At 41.1% G+C, this 23,687-nt stretch overlaps 1 protein-coding gene across 1 annotated transcript in view; it reads left to right on the forward strand.

Moving 5' to 3' along the window:
* Nucleotides 1-18,541: 18,541 nt before the first annotated feature.
* asic4a (acid-sensing (proton-gated) ion channel family member 4a) overlaps nucleotides 18,542-23,687 on the forward strand; it is an 80,393-nt gene continuing 75,247 nt past the window's right edge. Inside the window, exon 1 of the mRNA XM_076746663.1 lies at nucleotides 18,542-19,448. Coding sequence (XP_076602778.1) covers nucleotides 18,873-19,448 — 576 coding nt within the window. The 5' untranslated portion in view covers nucleotides 18,542-18,872. The remainder of the gene's footprint in view (nucleotides 19,449-23,687) is intronic.

Genomic DNA, 23,687 nt, shown 5'->3' on the forward strand with positions numbered 1-23,687 from the left:
AGAGGGAATGGGAGATGAGGGGAAAAAGAGAGAGCCTGCCCTGCATTCTCTGGCTAATTAAGTCTTATTATCCTGCACAACAGGAGGTACCTGAGAAATAATTGGCCACAGCGACAGCTAAATGTTCCAATCTGGAGGTGAAGCCAAAAGCACTGTAAAAGGTCACATGCCATTATGCATTTTGCTGATCTTATTAGTGCTGCAGTCTGTCAAAAGAGCCACCATTAATTCATAGGCGAAATGCTTCCTAGATTAAAAATATTCCCCATCCCTTGATTCAAAGCCGATCTTGTTTAGGTGAGAAAATTAAATTTTTTTGTGTGATTTCTGACCCGTTAGTCAAAGAGACAGTCCCCTCCAATTTTGGCTTTTATACCCACTTACTGAGTAAGGATTATGTCTCTTTTGTAGTGCTAATGCCAAATTGAATCTTATAAGAGAAAGAATATAAAAATAATCCACCAAATTATAAAACATATATCCCCACTAACACGTGGCATTTGATGAATTTCCCTCTTCTAATACCCAAGTCCAGACAATATCTACTGCAGCAGGGAGAGCCAACAATGATTCATGGTGTGCTGGGAATGAATCTTCCATTCTAACAATATTACTTGGTGATTTCACAGGTAAACACCGTTAACTAGAGAGGAGGAAGTAATCAATGAAAACAGCTGCTGTGTTCAGTAGCTGTCTTGTTATATTTGGTACTATGGGCAAGATTTCCTGTACTATTCTTTCATTCAAAAAGTAAAAGATTTCATTTCAGTAGTATATAGGTTAAGATTAATTTTGTTTCGCTTTAGTTGAGTAAACAGGTCAGGAAAAGGGTTATTTTCACAGCAATACACCTCCAGATTACAAAGGCTCTGAACTGAATATATGACTCAATTTATACACCTGCAGATGTGTATTTTATTTAGTTTTCATGCTAGAGTGACTGCTTACAGTCCAGCTGTGTGGCAAAATGTTCTTGGGATAAATGTCATGAAGCAGAGTGCACAATGCAGCCGAACAAAGTCCTGCAATCATATTCCTCCACTGGCACTGCACTCAGCAATTACTTTAGTGAAACTACATATTAGCAATGAATAAATATAGGAATACCATTTAATCTACGACCCTGATTCAACACTGTGTAAAACATAAATAAAATATGTTAGTACATGGACTCAGGAACACTTCATGAAACCATTGTCAGTAAACAGTTTTTTAAAAATGATTGCATTCTGATTTTATTTATGTTTTAAACAGTGTCTCATCTTTGTTGGAATCAGGGTTGTATGAATATTCAGAAATCAGAGTAAAAGAGCAAGTATTCACTAGTTTCAGATTGTTGGACTGCTTCCCTTAAAATTACTTTTAAGGGTGTTCGTGTGTTTGGTGTCCAAAACAGAAGTAATGAGACTTCTGGACCTTTGACTGATCTCTTACTGATCTCTGATCAGTAATGTGAACTCAAATGTTGACTTGTTTGACTTATGTTGTTTACTTGTTTATCATATCTTGCCTTTTTTACTCATGCTCCTCACTGTTGCACGATCCTCTTGGCTGCAGGAACATTGCAAATTTCACCGTGGGATTATTAAAGGATTATTTTATCTTTCCCAGGGACTCACCAGGGATTCTCTCTGTTATATCTTCTGGAGTGCTTTTCTTTATATATTCCTGAATTGGAGTCCTAAAACCTTTGGATAATTACAAATTTTTTGCTCAAATTGAAACATTTTCAACTGCTACTCACGTGTCTTTGCCCAAACTCACATGTCCCTGGACAACATTGGGGTCAACTCACACTCCAGATTGACTTTTATGTAATCAAGCTACCTTTAATATTTGCTTTGTGACACGTTTGTAGTGAAGTGAAAAGTCAGACTGAACAAAGACTTCAACAAAGAAAAAATTCCGTTTGAACTAGCAGTAACTTTATGCAGCTCTGATGTGGTTGTATGAGAGTGAACAGTAAACCGTGAGGCTGATAATGAGATAAAACAGCTCTGGATTACATACATGCACCTCGATGGTAAATCCCCTCACACTGCCTTCATCCCCTATGAAGGCAGTGTGAATCCAATGGTGGACTCCGCTACTACCAATAATAACTAGCTTAGAGAGAAGCTAATTCTAAATACATTAAATGACTGTTGCCAAAATAACAAAAATAGGGTTTGATTTCATGAAAGTCTGAAGGATTATACTTTAAGAGCAGCAGATCGAGAAAACGCTTGTTCACGTACGACAAGTTTTCGTATCATCCGCAATCCTGAGTTTTTCAATCCAGTTTTCCTGGAAAATAAAAATGCTAATCAATTTTTAACTGCATGAGGGACCTCAGAAATTCTCAAAAAACAATGAGTAGATCAGATCAATATATAAGATCGATGCAGTTGCTAACACTATCACAGCTTGTCAATGTTGTATGTAGCCAGGTTTCTGTTCTTGTTTGGGGGATTTTCACCCATTTTTCCTTGCAAATGGCTTCTGTTTTTGCGAGATTGTTGGGCCGTCTTGCATGCACTGCTCTTTTGAGGTCTATCCATAGATTTTCGATGGTGTTTAGGTACGGAGACTTTGAGGGCCACTGCAAAACCTTGAGCTTGTGCCTCTTGAGGTCGTCCATTGTGGATTTTGGGGTGTGTTCAGGATCATTATCCTGTTGTAGAAGCTATCCTCTTTTCATCCTCAGCTTTTTTTACTAACAGTGTGATGCTTGATTGCAGAATTTGCTGGTATTTAATTGAATCAGTATTGCTTAAAGCTCCCCTGTGAACACTGGCAGGGGTTACAACACAAGCCCAAAGCATGATCGATCCACCCCCGTGCTTACCAGCGCGAGAGGTGTCTTTTCATGAAATTCTGCCCTTTTTTCTCCCGACATACCTTTGCCCATTGTGGCCAAAACGTTCTATTTTAACTTCATCATTTCACTTGTGTCCAAAATCTTTCAGGCTTGTTCAAATGTGCCTATGCAAAGGAAAGGCTTTCTTCTGATGACTCTTCCATGAAGGTCATTTGTGTCGCTGCACAGCAGAACAGTGCAACACCACTCCAGAGTCTCCTAAAACTTTAGCAGTCAGACAGTGGGGTTTGATTTGCCTCTCTAGCAATCTTTGTAGCAGTTCTCTCGGGAAGTTTTCTTGGTCTTCCAGACCTCAGCTTCACCTCCATTGTAGCTGTTAACTGTCTTTATTACATTACAAAGTGAGGAAACAACTACCTGAAAACGCTTTGCTTTCTCCTGCTCTGTGGGCATCAATTATTTTAATTTTCAGAGTGCGAGGCAGCTGCTTAGAGGAGCCCATGGCTGCTGATTGTTGGGACGAGCTTTGAGGAGGCAGAGTATCTATAAAGCTTTGAAATTTGCATCACTTGGCCTTTCCCAACAATGATTGTGATCCAGCCATAGCCCTAACAAGCTAATTAAGTTCTGAGACTTTGGTAAAAGTTACTTGACAACTCAAATCTCTTGGGGTGGCCAAACTTTTGTATGCTGCTCCTTTCCCTTATTTTCTAAAATGGTACAAAACAAAAACAATACTCTAATCTGTCTTAAAATGGTGACGTTTGCGACTTTATATAATGTGGCATTGGTCCCTACGTGATGATGAAGTGTCAGGAGTGTTGTTGAAGGTTCCACTGATGTTTCAAGGCAGGGTGTTTTGGCCACCCGTGTACTGTTTGCAAATGCCTTTATGGGAAATCAAACTCTTAACAAGAGTGAGCAACTAACCCACTCTTTCATTCAGTGTAGTCCTCATTCACTTCTTCACTGAGCCGCACAGACACATCTTCATATCAGAAAACATGAGTCTAAACTGGATATTTCAAAGAAATAACCAAAGTGTGAGAGCTGTGAGGCCCAAACTCTTTGATGCCGAAGCTCAATAAATGTAATGTTGGTCAGTAGTCTGCCATGGTTGTGCAGAAGTTTACATAGTGTTACTGTCACAGGGGAGCTTTAAGCAATGCTGAAGCAATATTTCAAATATTTTAGTCAAACTTTTATCAGAGTCAACAGTAATATATCTCCATCCATAGGGTTGCAATCTAAATGGTAAATGAACTGCAGTTATAATTTGCTTTTCTAGTCTTACCGACGTTTTACATTAGAAGCCAGCATTCACCCATTCACACACATTCATACACTGGTGGCCGAGGCTACCATGAAAGGTGGCACCTGTTCATCCGGAGTGATAACTATTCACGCACACTCACACCCTGATGGCACAGCATCTGGAGCAATTGGGGGTTCAGTGTCTCGCCCAAGGATACTTTGACATGTAGACCGTTCATCTATGGTAGAGAGGGACTCAGTTTACAATATGGTGTTTAATAATAACACATGCTGCTTGCTATTCATAGCTTTTTTTTCTCACACTGACGAACCGTCTTTGTAATTCAAGATTTCCTCAATGTTTCATCATTGCTGTGTTCTGAATTTAAAAGTTGTATTTTCCTGGTGCCAGCTGAGAGAGTTACCTTCATTTGCTGGTGTATTTATGCTTTCTGACTGGTTCACCAACATTTATATGGGTTATGGAAACATTTATACCAGAGTAATTCATTTGTCCTGTGCTGTATTCAGTAGTCACAAGTGTCAGACTTGCTCATCCATGCCTATAGCCCATTATCCACAGCGGTTTGCCATAGCCCAGCCATAATCCACCCCCACTCTGACTAGTTGCCTGCATTCAAAAACTGTTACAGTCCACAAAGGAAATTCTTACTATGGTTGACTGCAGACCTACAGCTGTTATTATATAGCTACTTTCTCCAGCTTGTAATACAAAAGTCGTCGACCTTTTTCACAGCGGACACGTTGACATGTCATGGTAAGAAAAGTGTTGCTAATAACAATTAAGTGTCCCAGTAAGCCATCACACTGTGACAGTGAGAAAGCATGAACAACACTGTGAAACTGAAGCAGCTAAATGGAATTCAGCCATCATTAATGTTATTATTTCAAACTGGCACATGTGAAAATGTCTTTTATGGAAAAAGGCTTGCTCCTAAATAACATGGCTCAATTTGTTATATATATAGTTTTTATAATTACATTTTGTAAAACAGCTAAAATTCACAAGTGATGATTGGGTTACGAGGTTTGCAACAATTTGGAACAGAAGAGTTGGAGAAAAAGCAAACACTCAGTATATCGGCACTTTATAATGATATCGCCGATCAAGTAAGTAAAATCCACATTGTGTGTACAGTAAAAAATAAATGATACACAGTAAAGTTAAGTTATTGTCCTTATGAGGAAAATGGGTGAAGAAGTCCCTGTGAGATTGTAGAGTGAGACTCTTTGTTACTGCTGTGAGTGAGTGTAACATGAATTAATCAGCAACTTGTAGCACAGTGTGTTGTTATTTCACACAGTGCTTTGATGAACTGAAGGAGCCGCGGCAATACTTTTAATACAAAGGATTATTGCTTTTTTTTATCTTTGCTCCGCAGAACAAAATAAGAATCGACGTGCATTCATAAGACGGGCTGAACAATATGAGGTGTCGTCAGACAAGTGAACATCATGCTGTGAATAGCCAGATATTGTTAGGAACAACTGACCAGGAGCAGGGTATAATTCGGAGAAATAATGAGCAGCACCCATCTCCAGAGTTTGCACGGAGCAGATGGCTGATGCGAAAGTTTACCAAATAGTGTAAAATTGATCCGTGTCTGTTTGTGATTGTAAGAATTCCATTATTGGGTGACCGTTTTGCAATATTTATGCTTTTCACCCCACGCTGCCCCTGCCCCCCCCCCCAACCCCCAACCCCCTCCGCCCCCACCGAGCCTCTTTGTCAGCCAATCATTCACCTGATGCTAATGACCAGGTGCCAGCTCTACTGTCCCTCAGACATCATGCCTGTAGACTGATGTATTGATCGGCCGAGATTGATCAGGGCAGGGATGATACAGCAACATTACATGATTTATTCAGGTTCTAATATCTTGCGTCAGGGCTGCCCTCCGGGAGCTGCCTGTCTAGGGCCGGCGTACTTTCATCATCCATCCCGGCATCAGACCCTCTTTACAGATAACAACCACAGTTCCTCCAGAAGCAAGAGGCAGTGACAGTCTCCATTTAGCAGTGAGACTGACTAGTTATACGAATCCCAACGCAGTTTAGAAACTGCTGCTTTTTATACTGTGTGCATTATGTTGTCGACAGAGGACTGTTTTCTTTTCCGATTTGCATTCTGTGGACGGAAAAAAATTTAAAGCAATTGAATAAGCAGTTTTCCATCTCTCAGAAACAAGACAATCTTCCCTCTCAAAATAACGTATTAGTATTCATCAGCTGGAAAAACTAATTTGCGATGCATTAGACATACTCACTACATGTGCGTGCTGTACTTATGCCATTTGTTTACAAAATCTCACAAACCTAAAGTACACAAAATCAAACTGTCTCCCAGCGGCGAGCAGAGAATTTACTCAGGCTTCAGCCGGGCAGTGAAGCAGGCCGTTCTGCACAGCTGACAGTAAATAGTTTCAGGTTCACAACAACAACAACAACAAAAAAGATGACCACATGGTGCCAGAGGCTCTTCAGTCAATTTAATGAGCGGCTGAAACAAGAAGAAATGTTTTAGTGTGTGACCTTCATCAGCGTACCGGGATTCTCCTTTTATTCCTGCCTCTAAATCAACCTGCACATTACAGCAAACACACTTCATACACACACATTACAGTCACTCTGAGACTACGGTTGTCTCCAGGGTTGGAATATACATAAATAGGGAAAAGAACTCTCTAAATTTTAAAGGGCCAGTCCAATTTTTACGCTTACAGTTGATTTTACGTGTCACAAGCAGCGCTCAGCCTCCAAAAGCATTTGTATAATGTCTTCTTTTGCTGTGGAGGAGCTACAGAAAGCCTGTGCACAAACAGGATGTGTGGGGTTTGAAAGATGCGAGTGTTTACCAGGCAGGGAGAGTCTAATGGAAGATGCTGTTGAGTTGGGAAATTCAGAATTTGCCTCGTGCTAGAGACTGGAAAAGGGTCCCTCGGCATCAGCTTTGACCATTCTAGTTTTAAACTGTGTCTTGTGAGAGTCCCATTTTATCAGCACTAATATGCTGGCATACCCATCTATCTTCATATACCAGGGAGCAACTGTATATGTTCCTTTATAGAACAAGCACATAAAGATTAAAGCAAAGGAAGAAAATTAATTTATGTGAATGTACACTGATGATAAAATTGTATGAAATATCAAAATGTGAGAATAAAATACAACATGAAAGGGGACGGTTTCATTATAAGACCTTCCTGAATTCACCTCATCTCTCTCCAGGGACCTTAAATACATAATTGATCTACAACTGTATGTTTGCGTCATTGGACAATACGTATGCAGATTATAAAAGGAGAACAATATATCTAGTTTATAAATCCATCTTGTCTCAGATTTAAACAGCAATTTGTCTGTTATTTTCTAATTGACTTCATTAGTTTATTTGATCGGAGCAGCACTCACTGATCAGCAGGAAAAAGAGCAGTAAATTAGAGAGATGTAACAGTCCCTGAGCAGATGTTAAAAGGCACCCAAAAGATAGCATGAAATGATCTTAATTATCTGCCAGTATTCTTATAATGTCTCATATGAAGGATCACTTCAGTACTTCTATGATTGCCACTCCTGTGCTCACACTTTTTTTCACTTCCTCACAGTCTTCTGAACAGTTCTCCCCAGCAATAGTTATTCATGCCATTGTTTATAAAATGTCACAGCCCTAATGAACGAGAAGTCTCCCAATGGCTAGTGGAGAATTTGTTCAGGCTTCAGTGGGCCAGTGGTGCAGGCTGCTTGACACAGCTGGCGAGGGAGTGCACCCTGTTGTTCTGGGGGGCTTGAGGGCAGGTGAGCTCCTGTCAGAGTAGAGGATTGGTCGGGCCCATGATGCGTGTGGCATGTTGTTGGTGCAGCTGATGGGGAGGGGAAGAGGGTCAGCAGTACCTCCCAGGCTTCCCATCCCGGCTCCCCCATCCCATCTGTCCTGCACTGACAGGCTGTGAGCGGAATAACAAGTCGTCATCTGTCCAGTAATGAGATCCCCTGCTCAGCATCAAGATATCAAATGTTAACAGGTAGATAATCATAATAGTACAGCCTCATCTGTAAATCACTGTAATCACATGCTTGTCTGTAAAGTACCCCAAACAACAACCACTAGATAGTCCTGTATGACATTCCTGGAGGGGAAAAAGAGACTGATACTGAATATCTCAAAAACGCAAGGACAGCAAAGGTCCATACTGTACACTGTCCTCTGTCATACAGTGTAATCCTAAATCACTATTGTTCAGGGGAGAAATTATCATTCATGAAATGGGCAAGAAAATCTTACAACATAGCAATAAGATGAGTGATGTTCAAGTGTAGCACACAATGAAATCCATCCAAGCCCAGCCGCCAGAGCCAGGCTAGCTGTATCCACTTGCCTCTTTATGCTAAGCTAGCGTAATAACATTTTCAGACCTGTAAACCCAAGTAATACATATTTAAAGTAAGTGCTGAGTTTATCTGCCCTTTTGTGTTTTCATTTATATGATGCAGACTTTTACAGCATTTAACTTTTAACCAGGTATCTGATTCTGACCACCCATAACTAAAGTCACTTAATGTGGGAACTAGTTAACCTGATCCTTGTTGCTCTGGTATTTTAAAGCAACTGGTTGCCTGGTGGTGAGTTTAGGATTCAGTGTGTGTGGCCAGACATCCCAGTTTGTCCAGGATTGGTCCAGTTTCTATCTGGCTGTCCTGAGTCCAAACAAATCTCTGCAGAACACTAAAACATCCTACTATTCAACATTCACTACCAGTTTCAACCACGAGTAAAATAAGAATTGCATCATAATATAGATAATTATGCTCTTTAGATGTTTGTCATGTTCTATGTTTCTATGTTATATTAACCCAATATAACAACATTAACAATGCACCACATGTCTGAGTTCAACGCGTCTGCATGTGTGTCAGTCAACGTGACGATGTCAAGCCTGTTATAGCCTATGAGTCACAGACAAGCATCACAGGCTATGACAGAACCTGTCAGCAAGGAAAGGCTGCATTCAAGGCATCCATGGTGTTGAAAGGTGCCCTCTGCAGGTGTGCTGAGCGCTGGAATAATTGTCCCTTCATCCTGGTGAAGTGGTGTGTGCAGAAGTGCATATGTACACATAGGCATGCATGAACACTCGAGGGTCCTGGTTTGATGGTTTGGAAATATGGTCACCCTACAGACATAAGATTAGTGTCAAGTTTCTCATCTCATTCTTGAAATGAAAAAAGTTAATTTACCAAAAAGTTTTAGTCATTCTTTTAATCTCAGGCTGGAAATGTCAGCTAACAGACCAGTGGTCTTCACAGCCTCCTTTCTGACTGCAAGACTAATGAAAAATCTGTGTATCTTGTAGAAGTCAGTTCATCTCTGTGTCTTCAGGTCCAGCCGACTCTTAAATAGCTACCAGTCGTATTCCCTCTTGACAATGCCTCCTTGTCCTGCTGCAGCCCGCTTAGAAAACTTGACAACATGAACTCTGAAGAGAGGAGTGAGGGTGTGTTTTTTATTAAGAGGCTGTTAGAGAGTAAGCTCATTTATTATTTACAATAAACTGCAAATATTGTAGATGTTTCGCATGAATGGTTTTTTTGGTCAGAAAAGATTCAACTGGTGACATTTAGCTTTTGTTCCACTTGCTTATGGGAAAGAGGGAATTTCTTTCATTTTTCATGCGGGGGTCAGTTCAGAGGACTAAAAAATGCACTTTAGGAGGAAGCAAAAGCTCGCCGCAGTTACCTGCTTTGCTGCTGTGACCTTCAGCTACAAAGGCAGATCCCTGCTATTTTGCAAGTCGATTATTGGCTGCCCTTTGTCAACAGTCAACTTTTTTTAATTCAGCGTTTAGATCAATAATTTTACATTCGCTTCCATTTCTTTTGTTCTCATGGGAGTATAGTTGCCAGTCATTCTGGAGAAATCATTGATATTCATCTGGTGACAGGAATAAGACACATTAATGCCCTTTTCCTGTGCAGAAACATATTTCAAGCGTCTGGAGAAGTTATGGCATATGCACAATTCTTCTACCTCCAGCAAATGGCACAGTGGTCACGTTCATTGTTTAACTTTTATCTCTGTTTTGCATATAAATATTAAGGGTGTGATGAGCAATATGTTGCATTGCCGTATAAAGCGGAATGCTGTGTGTGGACTTGAAGAGAAGTGATCCTCAGGGCTATAAAAAAATCACTGAACCCTGCTCTTTGCACTCATGTGCAAAGCATGGCAATTCCTCAGTCCACTGCACAAGCTTCCCATATTTTTCTCTCTCCTTTGAGCAGTGTGTTCTTACATATACAGAAAAATGAGTACCCATATGGTCCTTCAGAAGATAGTACAACCTTAATAATGAGAGCTCTCATTGGGCGGCGGAACCTCTGACTTTCATCTACTATTATAATATGGTAGCAGAATTTGTGCTCGCAAAGGCTGAACTAAGCTACTGAACCACACCATGTCCAATCTCAGCATTAATGCAAGCTGATATGTTACCTAGCAAGCTACACCAGTCATTTCAGCATTTTCATAGTGATGAAAGCTACAGTAAAACTCAAGTGTTCTGAATTTGCAATGAAGTGGTGAGTGAATGCCTCCGAATGCCTCCTATCTGCAGTCTCACAGCAGAATCAGGCTCATCCAAAATCACAAATGAACAGACGTTTAGACCGTGTCGGGTTCACACGAGCGCAACCGCGGTTCACTTTGATCATTCGGTCTCGCCGCACGTGTAGTCATGTTCACCGTTTGATGCGCTGATATGCAAAATTTCAACCTTTTCACTTGGTGATAGCTTCGGGACTGGACATTATTTTTATTCTACTTATTTCTTTACTTCAACTTTTAAACCAGCCAATCGGTGGCCTGTTGCGCTTCATGTACTTTAAGCCGTTTGCTCACTGTAAATATTGACAACATGCCACGCTGCTCATGTTTCCACCTTTCACCCCCTCCCACTGAACTATTGCAGCTCACTGCTTTTCTAGTGAAGAAATTCACACGTCAGGAAAGTAAAACAAACACTTCTCCTATTAGATTTGCTTTGTTTTGATTCTCTCACAAACAACATAAAAGACACGTCCAAATATCCACAAAACAAAGAAGAAAAAGAAGAAAACCAAAAACAAAAAGCCCAGATTCAATCCAACATGGGACCAAGACGTGCAAAGACGAGAAAATCTGAAGTCGAAATAAACAAAACATGTATTAACAGCATGTACCACAAAAAAAATTCGGGAAAAATAGTGTATCATATTATAGACTCAGCTCAGCTGCAGTTTCACAGTCTTGATCAGAGTGCAGATGATTAATGGCAAGAAAACCAAACTGGACAAAACCGCATGAGTCACAAGTGGTAAAATTAAAAACATAATAATAAAAAAAAAACCCCTGAAAATATATTCATAAGCCACTCTGAGTAACAAGGACTTTAACCTGTTTGAAACTCACTGTTTCATCGATGAGTGTATTCTCAGAATGATTTATTCACTCTTAAACTTCTACATCATCATCATCATCATCATCATCATCAAGAGTTCTGTTTAATCGTCCTTTCTCCTGAACTTATGAGCGACTGATACTATCACCTGTTACCAATGAAGCTGTTTACCTGTGGAATGTTCCAGACAGGTGTTTTTGGAGCTTTCCATCATATTCAGAAGAAGTTAAGGCTGATGAGGTGAAATGTTAAATATATTGTCTTTGTACTGTTGTCAGTGTTGAGTTTTCAAAAAAAGATTTGCACATATACAGTACATTGCACACATTAACAACACACAATTCAATGGACATGCAGTACCTTGATACATGTAGTTCAGTGAGTTTAGATCTGCGCAGTGATTGTACAAAGGAATATGCTCTTCGGTGCGTGTGAAGAAGAGATGACAAAGCTTTTGTTGAAGCCAGCCCTCTGCTTGCTGACTGTCCTGTATTTGTGTGAAGGGAAGCAGAGTAAAGCGTCAGCGGTTGCTGGAATCTGTTATAGCTGTGCGTGCTCTCTGTGTAAGGCTTCAGGAGGTGAGTTTAAACAAATCACATGTAAGGAGACCAGTGTTTTTGGCAGCTGCATGTGAAACTTTTGGGAGCTGCGTTGAGCTTGTGATGACAAACCAGAACAAAAATGGTGAACAGGCAAGTGATAACATATAACAGGACCAATTCAGTAGTTGCATACACCATGACTTGGTTGAACTGACTGTGACCGTGACTCATCGACCTGTCATGGACAGAATGGCTGCCATCATCACTGCAAGTCGGATCTTTTTGTGATTTTGCATGGGTCAGATATGACCATCAAACAGACGCTGAGGGTAGTCGGAGGGTGTTCGGAAGGTGGGTGCAGCGTCCTCTGGAAATTCATTTTAAAGCTTACATGGTGATGAAGATGCAGCCAGGAAGTTTTCATGGGGTTTGGGTTGGCACACCAAAACTAAAAGCCGTAACTGAATCTCAGACATTCTATTATGCTGCTGTAGTATGTAGACTAGCTGAAAAGCGGCTGTCTGGCGATGCATTTGTTATTTTCATTCCCATGATCCATTGTGCCATTGTGCGCAGCGCTCTTAATCATGGCTTGTTTATGCACGTCGTGGTGTGCATAAATTTCTTGTGAACAAGAAGAAAACACTTTGCTTTTAGCTCAAAGAACTGAGGCTCAGAAGCTGAAATTTCCCTCACAGCACAGTTATGATGAACAGCCCTCGGTGTGCAAAGCTGTACCCAGGAAATACACCGAGCAGGTAAATCCAAGCAAACACTGTGATGTTGACTCAAGTTTAACTGTTGCATTAATTTCAGTGATGAAAGACGATGTACATGAAAAAGAGGACACTGTTTAAACATGGGCTCTTAACCCAGAGATAAATCTTAATCTTATGACTTCAACTATGTATGAGATAGAGATGCACAAAATAAAGCGACACTGCAATGAAAGGCTTTGTGAACATAGACATTAGTGACTTAAATCTCTCAAGTGCCATTCAGTACATTTCCTCATCAGATCGTGACAGTTTAATCTAAATTTTCCTCTCATTGAGTCGATATCTCGGGTGTTTGCTCAAGAAAAAAAAAGAGCAAATATCAGCCCGCTGTCTGCAGCCTCCACAATTCCACACCTTCAAATATGAAACATCGAGAAAAACAAGAAATACAATATTTTGTGGCTTTTATGCAAATATGACATTTCCCCTGCCGGTTCCACAGAGCCAGATTCTCTGTTGACCACAGATACCTGCCCGAGTTACTGCTGAGGCAGCAGCAGCCTCTGTTGCATTGAGTCTTCATTATTTGTTATCAACACATTAATACGTACCTGTCAAATAGAAATTACACACAAGCAAGTCTAAAAGTTGAGCTGCTTGTGTACCAAATCTGTGGGAAGTGTAAGTGTGTGTCCAATCTATCAGTGCACAGGCCTATCTTGTGGCTGCACCTTCAGGGTTGAATTGCAGTGCATGGCAAGCATTTTTTTTCTTATTCAGCTTTTATTGAAGAGAGATTGAAGCACAGATACAACACGGTCCTATATACAAAATCACAATGTGTCTTAATAATGTCACTTTACATCACTGTAAGCCTAAAAACATGCATTTTCCTGCTTGCCCCCTCCTGTTTTATTGATTCAAACAATCAATGGAATTCCTGAATCGACTGATAATCGACACTTTTAATTTCATTTGTTATTTGCATTCAAAGTGGGAACTGTAGTGTTCAGCCAAATGATGAATTAAAATATCCTTTCCAGCAGCTTTTTGAAGGACATTTCTAAGAATTTCACAAAACTGAAAGCAAATAGTAAATCTTGACCATGTATAGCTTTAAATCCATCCCGATATTTCCCAGCATTTTATCTTATTGTAGTAACATATAAGACGTTTCAGACACACAACCAGGAGATCATCACTAAATAATATATAGAATAATATATTCATATATATATTATTGAATTATAGTTGCATTTTTCATGTCTCTGTTATGTTAATGACAGTGTTTTTTCAAGTAAATTACTGTGTTTACTGGATGATTCAATAAATGTACAAACCGCCTTCAGCTGCACATACATTATTAAGATGATTGAAGAAATTTTAGGAGCGCTGCTAAGATGATTCACTTCAGACCTGCCCCTTTTCATCAGCTACAGCAAAGCTCGTTGGAGCAAAGATCTAATCATTTAAGTTCAATAACTGACTGCTTGATTAAAAATATGTCACACCCACTTACAAGCTTTTTCCAGAGCTTTCACCCGCTTCTCACGGTCTTCCTCTGTGGGTAGGGTATGCTCTGATGCAGTTAAAGCTCGGGAAAAAACTAGTAAGTAGACATGAGTTAAGATTTTTCCTTTCCTGTTTAATTCAAGATTATATATATACATATATATATATATAAATATGTAGTGTAGTGTATGGAGACATAACAGACCCATGTATTGAATGCTGGTTCAAAGCTCAAAGAACGCAACAAAAACTTCAGAAGCAAAACTTAGAAAGATAAACATAAAAATATAGTACTTTATATTATATCAAATGATATATCTAGATCTTAGCTGCAGCATAGTGTTTTTCACGTTTTTCATACATGTTGGTCTGTAAGAGCACTGTAGGAGGGAACCTGATATCTAAGAATTTCATTGCCAACGACCGCCTCACTGTGCATGTGACAATAAAGAGCTTGAACTTCAGCTCAAGCACCAGTGAATCGGACACATGATTCATCGACTGTTCATGCTTTTAATATCTGCTTGCGCACAAGAAAAATGTTGAAATGTAAAAATTGTGTACAAGATAACTGGCGTTCGTACTCTCAAGGACATGCACTCATTTCATTTTAAAGAACCTTTTCCTTTAAGCTAAACAAGGATTTAATGAACATCGTGGCCTTCAGGGGCTGCTAGTGAGGCTCTGGACTCCGGGTCTTGAAAAATTAGTTTCATTATTAGTTTGCTCATTTGCAGACTGAGAAGTTGTGTTTTTTAAGGCTAGAAAGATATGGAAGCTATTCTCAGTCCCAGTTTTCACATTCACAAACATGCATCAAAATGTTGCCACGAGCCTCCTTTCTCTGAAAATGTAAAACTTAAACCTGCAGGAAAGATTGCTTTGAGTCTTAATTTATACATGTGGAGAGTACTTTATCATTAACTGTCATAGAAACCAACGGCTAAATTCTTAATTTTTCCTCTTTTGACTAAAGTTTCTACCTTACTTTGACATAGTAACACTGTGTTAACATTTTCTCTATCATCATGTTCTGCTGTGCCTCACAATGTGCAAATCTAAAAGTCAAATATTATCCAGCTCACATAAGTGTATGATGTTTGGCTAGTTCGACTTCTTTTTCTTGTTTGTCTTACCTGGTTTTCCAGGTAATGTTGTTGTTCAGCTGCCTCTTGAAGGCATAGCTTCCTGAAGGTAAAAGCTCTGGGGTTTAAACCACAGGTTCGCTATGATGCATGATAGTTGACACAGATCATATGGTCACTACACCTGGAGCTGGTTAATCAGAGATTTGCCATTGTCTTTTCCAGCTGACAACTATAAATTCATTTTACCCACCAATGTGTGCAAATAAAATGTTGTATTGATTTTGATTAATATTTCAACATGTACTGTATTCTCTCATAGATAGCCCTGTTGAAAACACACACTTACTGGCAAGAGACCAGCAGAGTCCCCTGTTTCATCTCAACATTTCCAGGAACTCAGAAACATTTACTGTGTTCTGTTTGGAGGAAGCGAGGTCTAAACTGAGTGCCGTTGCCATAGTTCCTAGACCCAAAAAAGTCCCTGCTCCTCCAGTACCTGTTTATAACCAAATATCTTAAATTTCCATCCTTTGTTGAGCTCTACCCTCAGGTGTTTTCACTCAATAATCATATTTCTTAGAATCAGGTTTAAAGGTGCAATATGTAAGAATTGTGTAATTCATTCTCCAAACCAATAGGGGGCAGCGTATCACCAGAGTACCTGCTGCCAACTTTAGCTGCCATTCGCTAGTTAGCTCAGTTAGCCGTGCAGCTAGTGGTCCTATTACTGCTGGCTGACTCTGCCCGGACTGAAAGCTCAGACCACTGAGCTGCTGAGCTGATGCTGCTAGCACATGAGCTTTGGACCACCGGGAGGAGGAGGTTTGTAGGCCTGGGCCGGGGGGACCCAGCAGGCGGTGACCGGCTGCCAGAATGGGCACTGATGCAACCGGACCGAGCTCAGCAGCCTCCCCGTGAATATGGCAGGACACAACCCCCCAGAACAGACAGAAATAGCTAGTTAGCATGCTAACTTCAGTTGATATCTCTGTAAAACAATACATAAATATATTTGGCATAACGTCAAAACTGTTCTTTCATCATACTGTATTGATCATTTTAGTTATTTTTTAAATATTTTACACTGAAACTCTGACATATTGCACCTTTAAACTACGCTGAATTTTATGCATGAAATTATCTACAAACAAAGAAATTTAATAACTGATCAAATTCACTCTCTTTAAATTGTGGACAGTGAATTGAGTATGTCTTAAACTGCCACATTGCAGTTTACATCAAAACAACAGCTGACCACAGACATGTCCAATAAATGGAGCTTTTGGATGAGATGATAAAACTGTCAGCCTTTTCTCTCAAGGAGGATATCATCCAAAGACATCTTCTAGTTTTGCAAACTGCTTCTCAATTAACAGACCAAACAGAGCAATTTAAACCTCAAATATTTTCACCCACAGCTCAGTCTTGTATTTTAAAAAGGAGAAAAACACTTGAGACATTCACAAACTGCATAAAGTTGGATTTCACACTATTTATGGTTGTGTTAGAAGTGACCTACAAAGCCCTGTAGAAGCCCTGCTAATGTATTTAAATGTTCCTGCAAAATGACACATTATTGACAGTGGCAGAAATAACTTGAAGGTCAGCGACATTTAATCAATTGTATCTAATTTTTAGGGCATCAAACACAAAATAGGCCTGGGGTTTGGAGTGTTATTGGCTCTGACAAACAAACATAATGCCATCCACTCCTGACCACGAATGGTTTTCATGTGCCAGATGTGCCTGCGTGTTTTTTATTCACATTTGGTATTTAGTCATGGCGTGGACTGTGAGCTTTCATTTCCTCTGTGCGACTGTAAATAAGCCCAGCATCCTCTGGGAGTGACTACATAAAACACTCTTTGGTTAGCAGACCTCAGTGCCTGCCAGAGGCATAGCTAAAACATGGGCCCTTCTCTTCTATCAAGTCAGGGCAATATCCTCGGTATCTCTGTTTATCTAGTGGAGGAACACAGCATCAAAAGACAATCCTGCTTTTAAAAAAGTGTAGTAAATAAAAAGGTCTGAGGGACTGTAATGACAAAAAAAACAGGCAGTTTGGAGATTTTTGTCTTTACATTGTTTGGTCCTAAAAGGAGGTGGTGTTTTTAAACCAGCCAAAGAGCTCAATTATACACGTTTAATCTGATTTAGATCTGATTCCTCTGAACATTTAGAGTCTGATGATGCATTAATTCTCCTTTATTTACAGCAGAAATGATGATGTTTCAAAGGTCAGCATCATGAAGAGAGTTGTTTTGGAGGGCAGGAAAAAGCAGATTTATTTTGTACCCTTATTCGTTCTGCAGTTTTGAGTAATCTCTCCTTTCTGATGCTCCCTCGGACTTGACTTGGCACGTGTGTTTTGGAGCGGTTGAATTCACTTTTAAATATGCCTTTTCTCTGGAGGTCTCAGCCCCTTGTGATGTGACCCGCATGACTAATTCCATTTAAAGGGGAATAACATGCATTAGGGCTCTCACTTTTCTGCCTCGCATTTGCATAATTTTGTTTGGCAACTTGGAAAAGGGCCATTAACAGCACTAAGACACACACTGTAAAGGATAGGGACAGAGAAAGATCAATACTTCATTTCAACATCTTTAGCAGCATCGGGGTCCAGATCAGGAGGCATTCACTAATTCAAATTCGTGCAGGAGTCTTGTGATGCTACCATTAGTTCCTGATAAGAAAACGCCGTTGTACTGCCTCTCTTAATCTCTGACAGACACGTTCGCTCGATCAATAGTCTTTTACTTTTTTGTTGCAAAGACAAGATTGATTGCCAGGAGTTGCTTGTGCTCAATTCCACTTCTCGCGCTCCTCATTATTGTTTCAATTAGGCATTCTCTAGAGAACTTGTTGGGGGTAGCATTAAAAGCGGTGACCCCCTGTGATTCACATCAAACACCGGATGTTTGGCAGAGCAACCTTTGACACCAACTTTATTCAGGTCAAGGAGTGGAAGCACCATCCAAACAAGTGGATTAAGCAGGCGGGGGGGGGGCTGTCAGCGGGAAGCGCATGGATGACCGGGGAAGTTGCGACTCGCGCCAGTGAGGAGGAAATAATCACAATGTTACCTTCTCATGAATTATTAAGTACCCTGTGCCTATTTTAGTCCGACTCAAAATGCTGCATTTTCTTCTGTGGGTCTGAGGCAGCGTGCAAGGGTGTTTTTTTTGACAGCTGTATTACTGCTGATAAGCGAGACTGTGTGAGCTGATCAAGTAGTGAGACAAGCGTTCAGAGCAGTAGCAGCACAGCAGCAGCAGCGCTCTAGTCACTAGGAGCCGTGGCGGCAGAAGCAGCAGCAGCACTATCAGTCACAGCAGAGGCAGCAGCGGCAGCAGCAGCGACAAACTCTCCCCTGTCTTTTTCTCTTCTTTCTGGAGTTGCTTCCTGCTCAGAGGACAAAAGCCAAGGAAGTAGGAGGGAAGTGATCCAGGGCTGATAGCTGCCATCAAAAACAAAACCAAAACGCAGACCTGGCTGCCCCCATGCCTATCGAATTTGTTTGCAAAATCAAATTTGCAGAGGAGGATGAGAAGCAGAAAAGCAAGCAGGATGGGGACAAGGAGAGCCTGATCGAGGAGAGCTGCACACCTCCGGCTAAGGACTTGGCCGGGTTTGCTAACTCCTGCTCCCTTCATGGGATTAACCACATCTTTGTCTCTGGTCGCCTGGGCATCCGGCAGACTCTCTGGGCTCTTGCCTTTTTGACATCACTGGCGCTGTTTCTGTACCAAGCGGCTAAGTGTGCCATCTCTTACCTGGAACACCCTCATGTCACAGCTCTGAACGAAGAGGCGACCCCAGAGATGGTTTTCCCCGCTGTGACAATCTGCAACATCAACCGCTTTCGCTTCTCCGCGCTCACTGATGCCGACATCTACCACCTGGCTAACTTGACAGGTCTGCCCCCCAAAAACAAGGATGGGCACAAACCTACTGATTTAATGTATCCTGCCCCTGACATGCAGGACATCTTCAACAGGACAGGACATCAGTTAGAAGAGATGCTCATGAGCTGCAATTTCAGTGGACAGAACTGTTCAGTCGAGGACTTCTCTGTGGTGAGTGGAAAAGTTTCTCAAAGTTCTGTCTTTGCCCGACTCAGTGGCAATCATTTTACATTACTTCATCATGATTTATGGGTTTTATAAAAACTTTTTTCATACAAAACAAATTCAGTAAGAGTAAAAGTTGCGCATTTTAACCACTTTTAGGAACCATGCACGCGTAACTTTACGAGACTCGTCTTGTTCACACAAAACTACCAATAAGCATGAAAGCAAAATGAGCATTTTAAGGCAAGAGGGATTGAAATTCTCTTTGTGCTTGTACTCATCTCCAGGGGCCATGTGGTTCCCACGATAACATTTCTGCATGCAAGATTCATAGCTAAGGCTCAGTCATTGAGCTGCATCTCTTCTCACTAAGTTCCAAGCAGCAACAGTGTTTCTCTCCAGCCGTGCGTCTCAGCCTGTAGAATCTATTATGTCAAAGAACAAAGGCTGCTCCTGAAGAAGAAAAACAGAGAGCTGTCGTATGTGGTTGTGGTTTTTCGAAGGCAAACTGTGCTTTAATGCTGCCTCCAACTCCAGTAGCTGAGAGTGCATGGCAACAAAATTGTCATCGAAAATAGCCGAGGCTCTTCTTCCTCTCTTTTCCATCTCTCCCTGTCGCTCCCCCTCTCTCTTTCTGACATTGCAGAGCAGCTGCCTCCCTCTCTCTCTCTCTCTCTCTCTCTCTCTCTCTCTCTCTCTCTCTCTCTCTCTCTGTGCTCTTGTACCTTTCAGGAGGAGGAGGAGAGGAAGAAGGAGTAATGCTTCTTCGACGTTGTATTTCAATCTTGCTGCTGTTAAGATTAAATATTTAAAGACAGACATACATGATTTTTGCATTAGCCAGATTGACTAAAAGGAATGAAACAATTTCAATGAGAGAGGGAAAGTGTGTGTGTGTGTGTGTGTGCGTGAGAGAGAGAGAGAAGGATCAGGTGAAAGAAGGGGGAGTTTGTGCCTGTGTTCTGTGCACTATTTATTAAAGGGACTGTCATTGCAGGAGATGGATTTCCCCATCTCTCCTGCAGGAATAGGAATATGCAATTGCTTTAGTGATGATAAAGTACGGGTGTCAAGTCTTAATAGGGTATGTTGAACATTGATATGCTCACCTTCCTGAGACCTAAAGATTCTGTCTTATCACAGGGATGGCACTATATTACCTCTGATGTGCCAAATTACACCAAAGAAATAATGACATTTGGCTCCCCCTCATTTGATTTCTCTAACAGCGCATTCAAATATTTGCTCTTCTCTGTTGTCTTGAAGGCTGCCTCCTCACATGGAGACACAGAAATCACCTGTGACACGGGAATGGATCCCCCTCCAAGAAATTTTCTCAGTTGTTTTATCAGGCAACAGAAAATGTCATGCTCCTCAGGGGCGCTGAAAAGTTTGACGAAATTCAGTCTGAAGCGACAACATGACTCGAAAAGTTTATAATGTGCTTCTAGCATGTTTGACGGAGATGTCCTCTGACACTTTGACACTCAGTCCTCCCTGAGTAGTGAGTACATTAATTAGCAGACAATTCTGACATCCAGGAAATGTCTGTCCCATGTCAGTCTATGAATCGTCCTGTAGCTCTCACTCAGTGACTTCACCACAGATTAAGATCCTTTTGAAAGTTCCCTAAGCTGCTGTTTCCTCTCTGTCGGCTATGTGATCTGCATTTTCGGGGACTGTCAGTTAGATTTGTTACAGGCTACTTGCTGCCTCCACGCATGACAAATCACTTACTTTGAGTCCTGGTGGGGAACAGAACTGGGGATTGCATAGGGAGGAAGGACTGGGAGTAGTGGGAGCAGGCAGGAGAGCAGAGTGCAAACGTAACACGCGTTCACTCCTCTGTTCGTGTTTGCCTGAGTGTGTATTGTGTAACTACAAATTGCGCATCATTTGTTACAGCAAGAAAGCCATTATTACAGGTGATGTGCTATTAATCATGTGCATGCATGTACAAACCCACGTACACACACATACAGAAGTCTCGTGTGCACATTGGTCATTATTCTCCCTCTCATAGGGCCATCCTTCAGGATCGGCTTCCTCTAATGTGTTTCCTTTCGATTGATCATTCTGGGAGCTCCAGATGTTTTATTTTGGTATTAGCTACATGGATGTGGGGCTCTTGGGGAAATTGCGTGATGAAATATAATGGCAATGTTTTTTCGGACGTTTTAGCTCGTCTGTAAACAGACCATGTTCTGTGCAATGGACCTCTGCTTTGCATTTACGTTTTATTCCACAAAGAGAACAAGTAATTGCTCATAATTTGGTTCATTATTGCATTTGAATGGCAAATTGAGTCAAAACTCACTGTCTCAAATGTGTGCTTTGAAATGAAAAATCCAGGGTGTAAGTATTTTTTCCTCTCCATTTAAAGTTATTACTTTATAATAAAATATCATCTATTGGTTTCTGTGTGTTCACTGTTCAGAATAGTTTTTTGTTTTTTTGTTTTTAAGTCCAATAATTTGGCTGCTCTAATTTATGTCAGGAAAATACATAACCACGTAGCAGAGAAATTTGTTTTCCTCTTTCCAGCATCGTGGACCGGCATGATTATTTTACGTAGGTAATAAGGCCATTCTTTATAATTAAAGATTACATTATTGACTTGGATTAATCACAGAAGATAAAGCTGATTCAACAAGCCATGAATAAATAGATTATTTTTCTTCCAGTCTAACTCTGAATAATTGTTCATCTATTGTGTGGTGCTGTCGCAGAGATGAGCAGCGAGCCCTTTGGCTTTTTTTAAACAGAGCTCTGAATTGGTTTGCTCTGACTCTCAGCTGTGTTTGCTGCTGCATTATCAGATTTTGCTCTCAGCAAGGACAGATCCCTTCTGCATATATTCATGGAGATAACTAAACAGCTATAGGGTGGCATGCGAGGTGATCTATAAAAACCTGGGTTAACGGGGACAACAATGAAGAGCTCTCCACCTGCAATCTGTCACTACTCTGACTGAAGCCCCTATTGTGTGTTTTATAGATAATTGAATGTTTAATAGTATAAGCCACAGATGATGTTGATGCCCCCTCCCTCGTCCTATCCCTCACAGTGAAGTGAAATCCTAAACCATATTCATGTGAAGAAATGGCATTAGAATGGACATTATGGTGTGTTGATCTCAATAAGTGTACTGCCCCTTGTGTGAGCTGAAGAAAAACACATTTACAGCCTAAGTAGGAAAATATGAATTAAGTCCTGATGATAACGAGCTGCGGGTAAAGCATGCGCTTACACCTAGAGGACTTTGCACATAGAGTAGGGCAGCATTTGAGTGTGTGGTGTGTGAATTGTACCCACAGTGTGGTGTTTGTACCAGCAATGTGCAGTTTAAGACTTTGAAGCGCAATCACACACAGATGAGTCACCAAAATTACAACATGTGTGCTGCAGCGGCTTTGCTCCCTTTGTGAAACAGGTTTTACATTTTCCTGCCGTGTTGAGGCCATGCACAGATTTTACTCCTAACTCTCAGGTGCAAGGTCGCGCCACTTGTCAGTCTCTCCTGCCCGATGTGGTGTGTAAGATGTGGTTTTCTGAGCCGATGCATCTGTGGAAAGACAGTGTTACATCCCTGTTACCACGATAAATATGTTCAGGCTTGTCTCTGAGGCCTGCGAAAAACTCCCATGCACAGGCATTCATTCTCAGTTTTACACATATATATATATGTGTGTGTGTGTGTGTGTGTGTGAGAAAATGTGTGGTTTGCATGTGCAGATGACTGTGAGAGTGACATCCCCTTCCCTAGTGGGTACAATGTCTGCACACCCCTTAACAGCATACCCACTCTTTCTCACACACACACACACACACACACACACACACACACACACACACACACACACACGAGCCACCCACCTTCCCCCTGGTGGAGAGCGAGGAGTGTGGGAGCGTGAAAGTGACTGGCTATCTAGACTGGCTTTCGTCTCCAACAGCCTGTCAATTAGCCGTCTCCCGTTCCACTGCTGTGGGTGTCCCTGCAGCTTAGCATGCTGTCTGATATCTGATCCACAAACCCCCACCCCGGAGGCCAGCACTGAGCATTACTACGCCCCCACCCCCGTACCACAACCCATAAACAAACAAATTCACACAGTGTCTTTTCTTGTCAATTTCTTTCGTGCAAAATGCAAAAAGAAATAACTGAACACCGATCCCGTATCTTTCAAGGCTAAAAGGAGAACTGCTGCTTGAACAACCCACTTCAGTCCCACTGCACTCCTTTCC

The sequence above is a fragment of the Chaetodon auriga genome, chromosome 13 (assembly GCF_051107435.1).
Source record: "Chaetodon auriga isolate fChaAug3 chromosome 13, fChaAug3.hap1, whole genome shotgun sequence".
NCBI lineage: Eukaryota > Metazoa > Chordata > Actinopteri > Chaetodontiformes > Chaetodontidae > Chaetodon > Chaetodon auriga.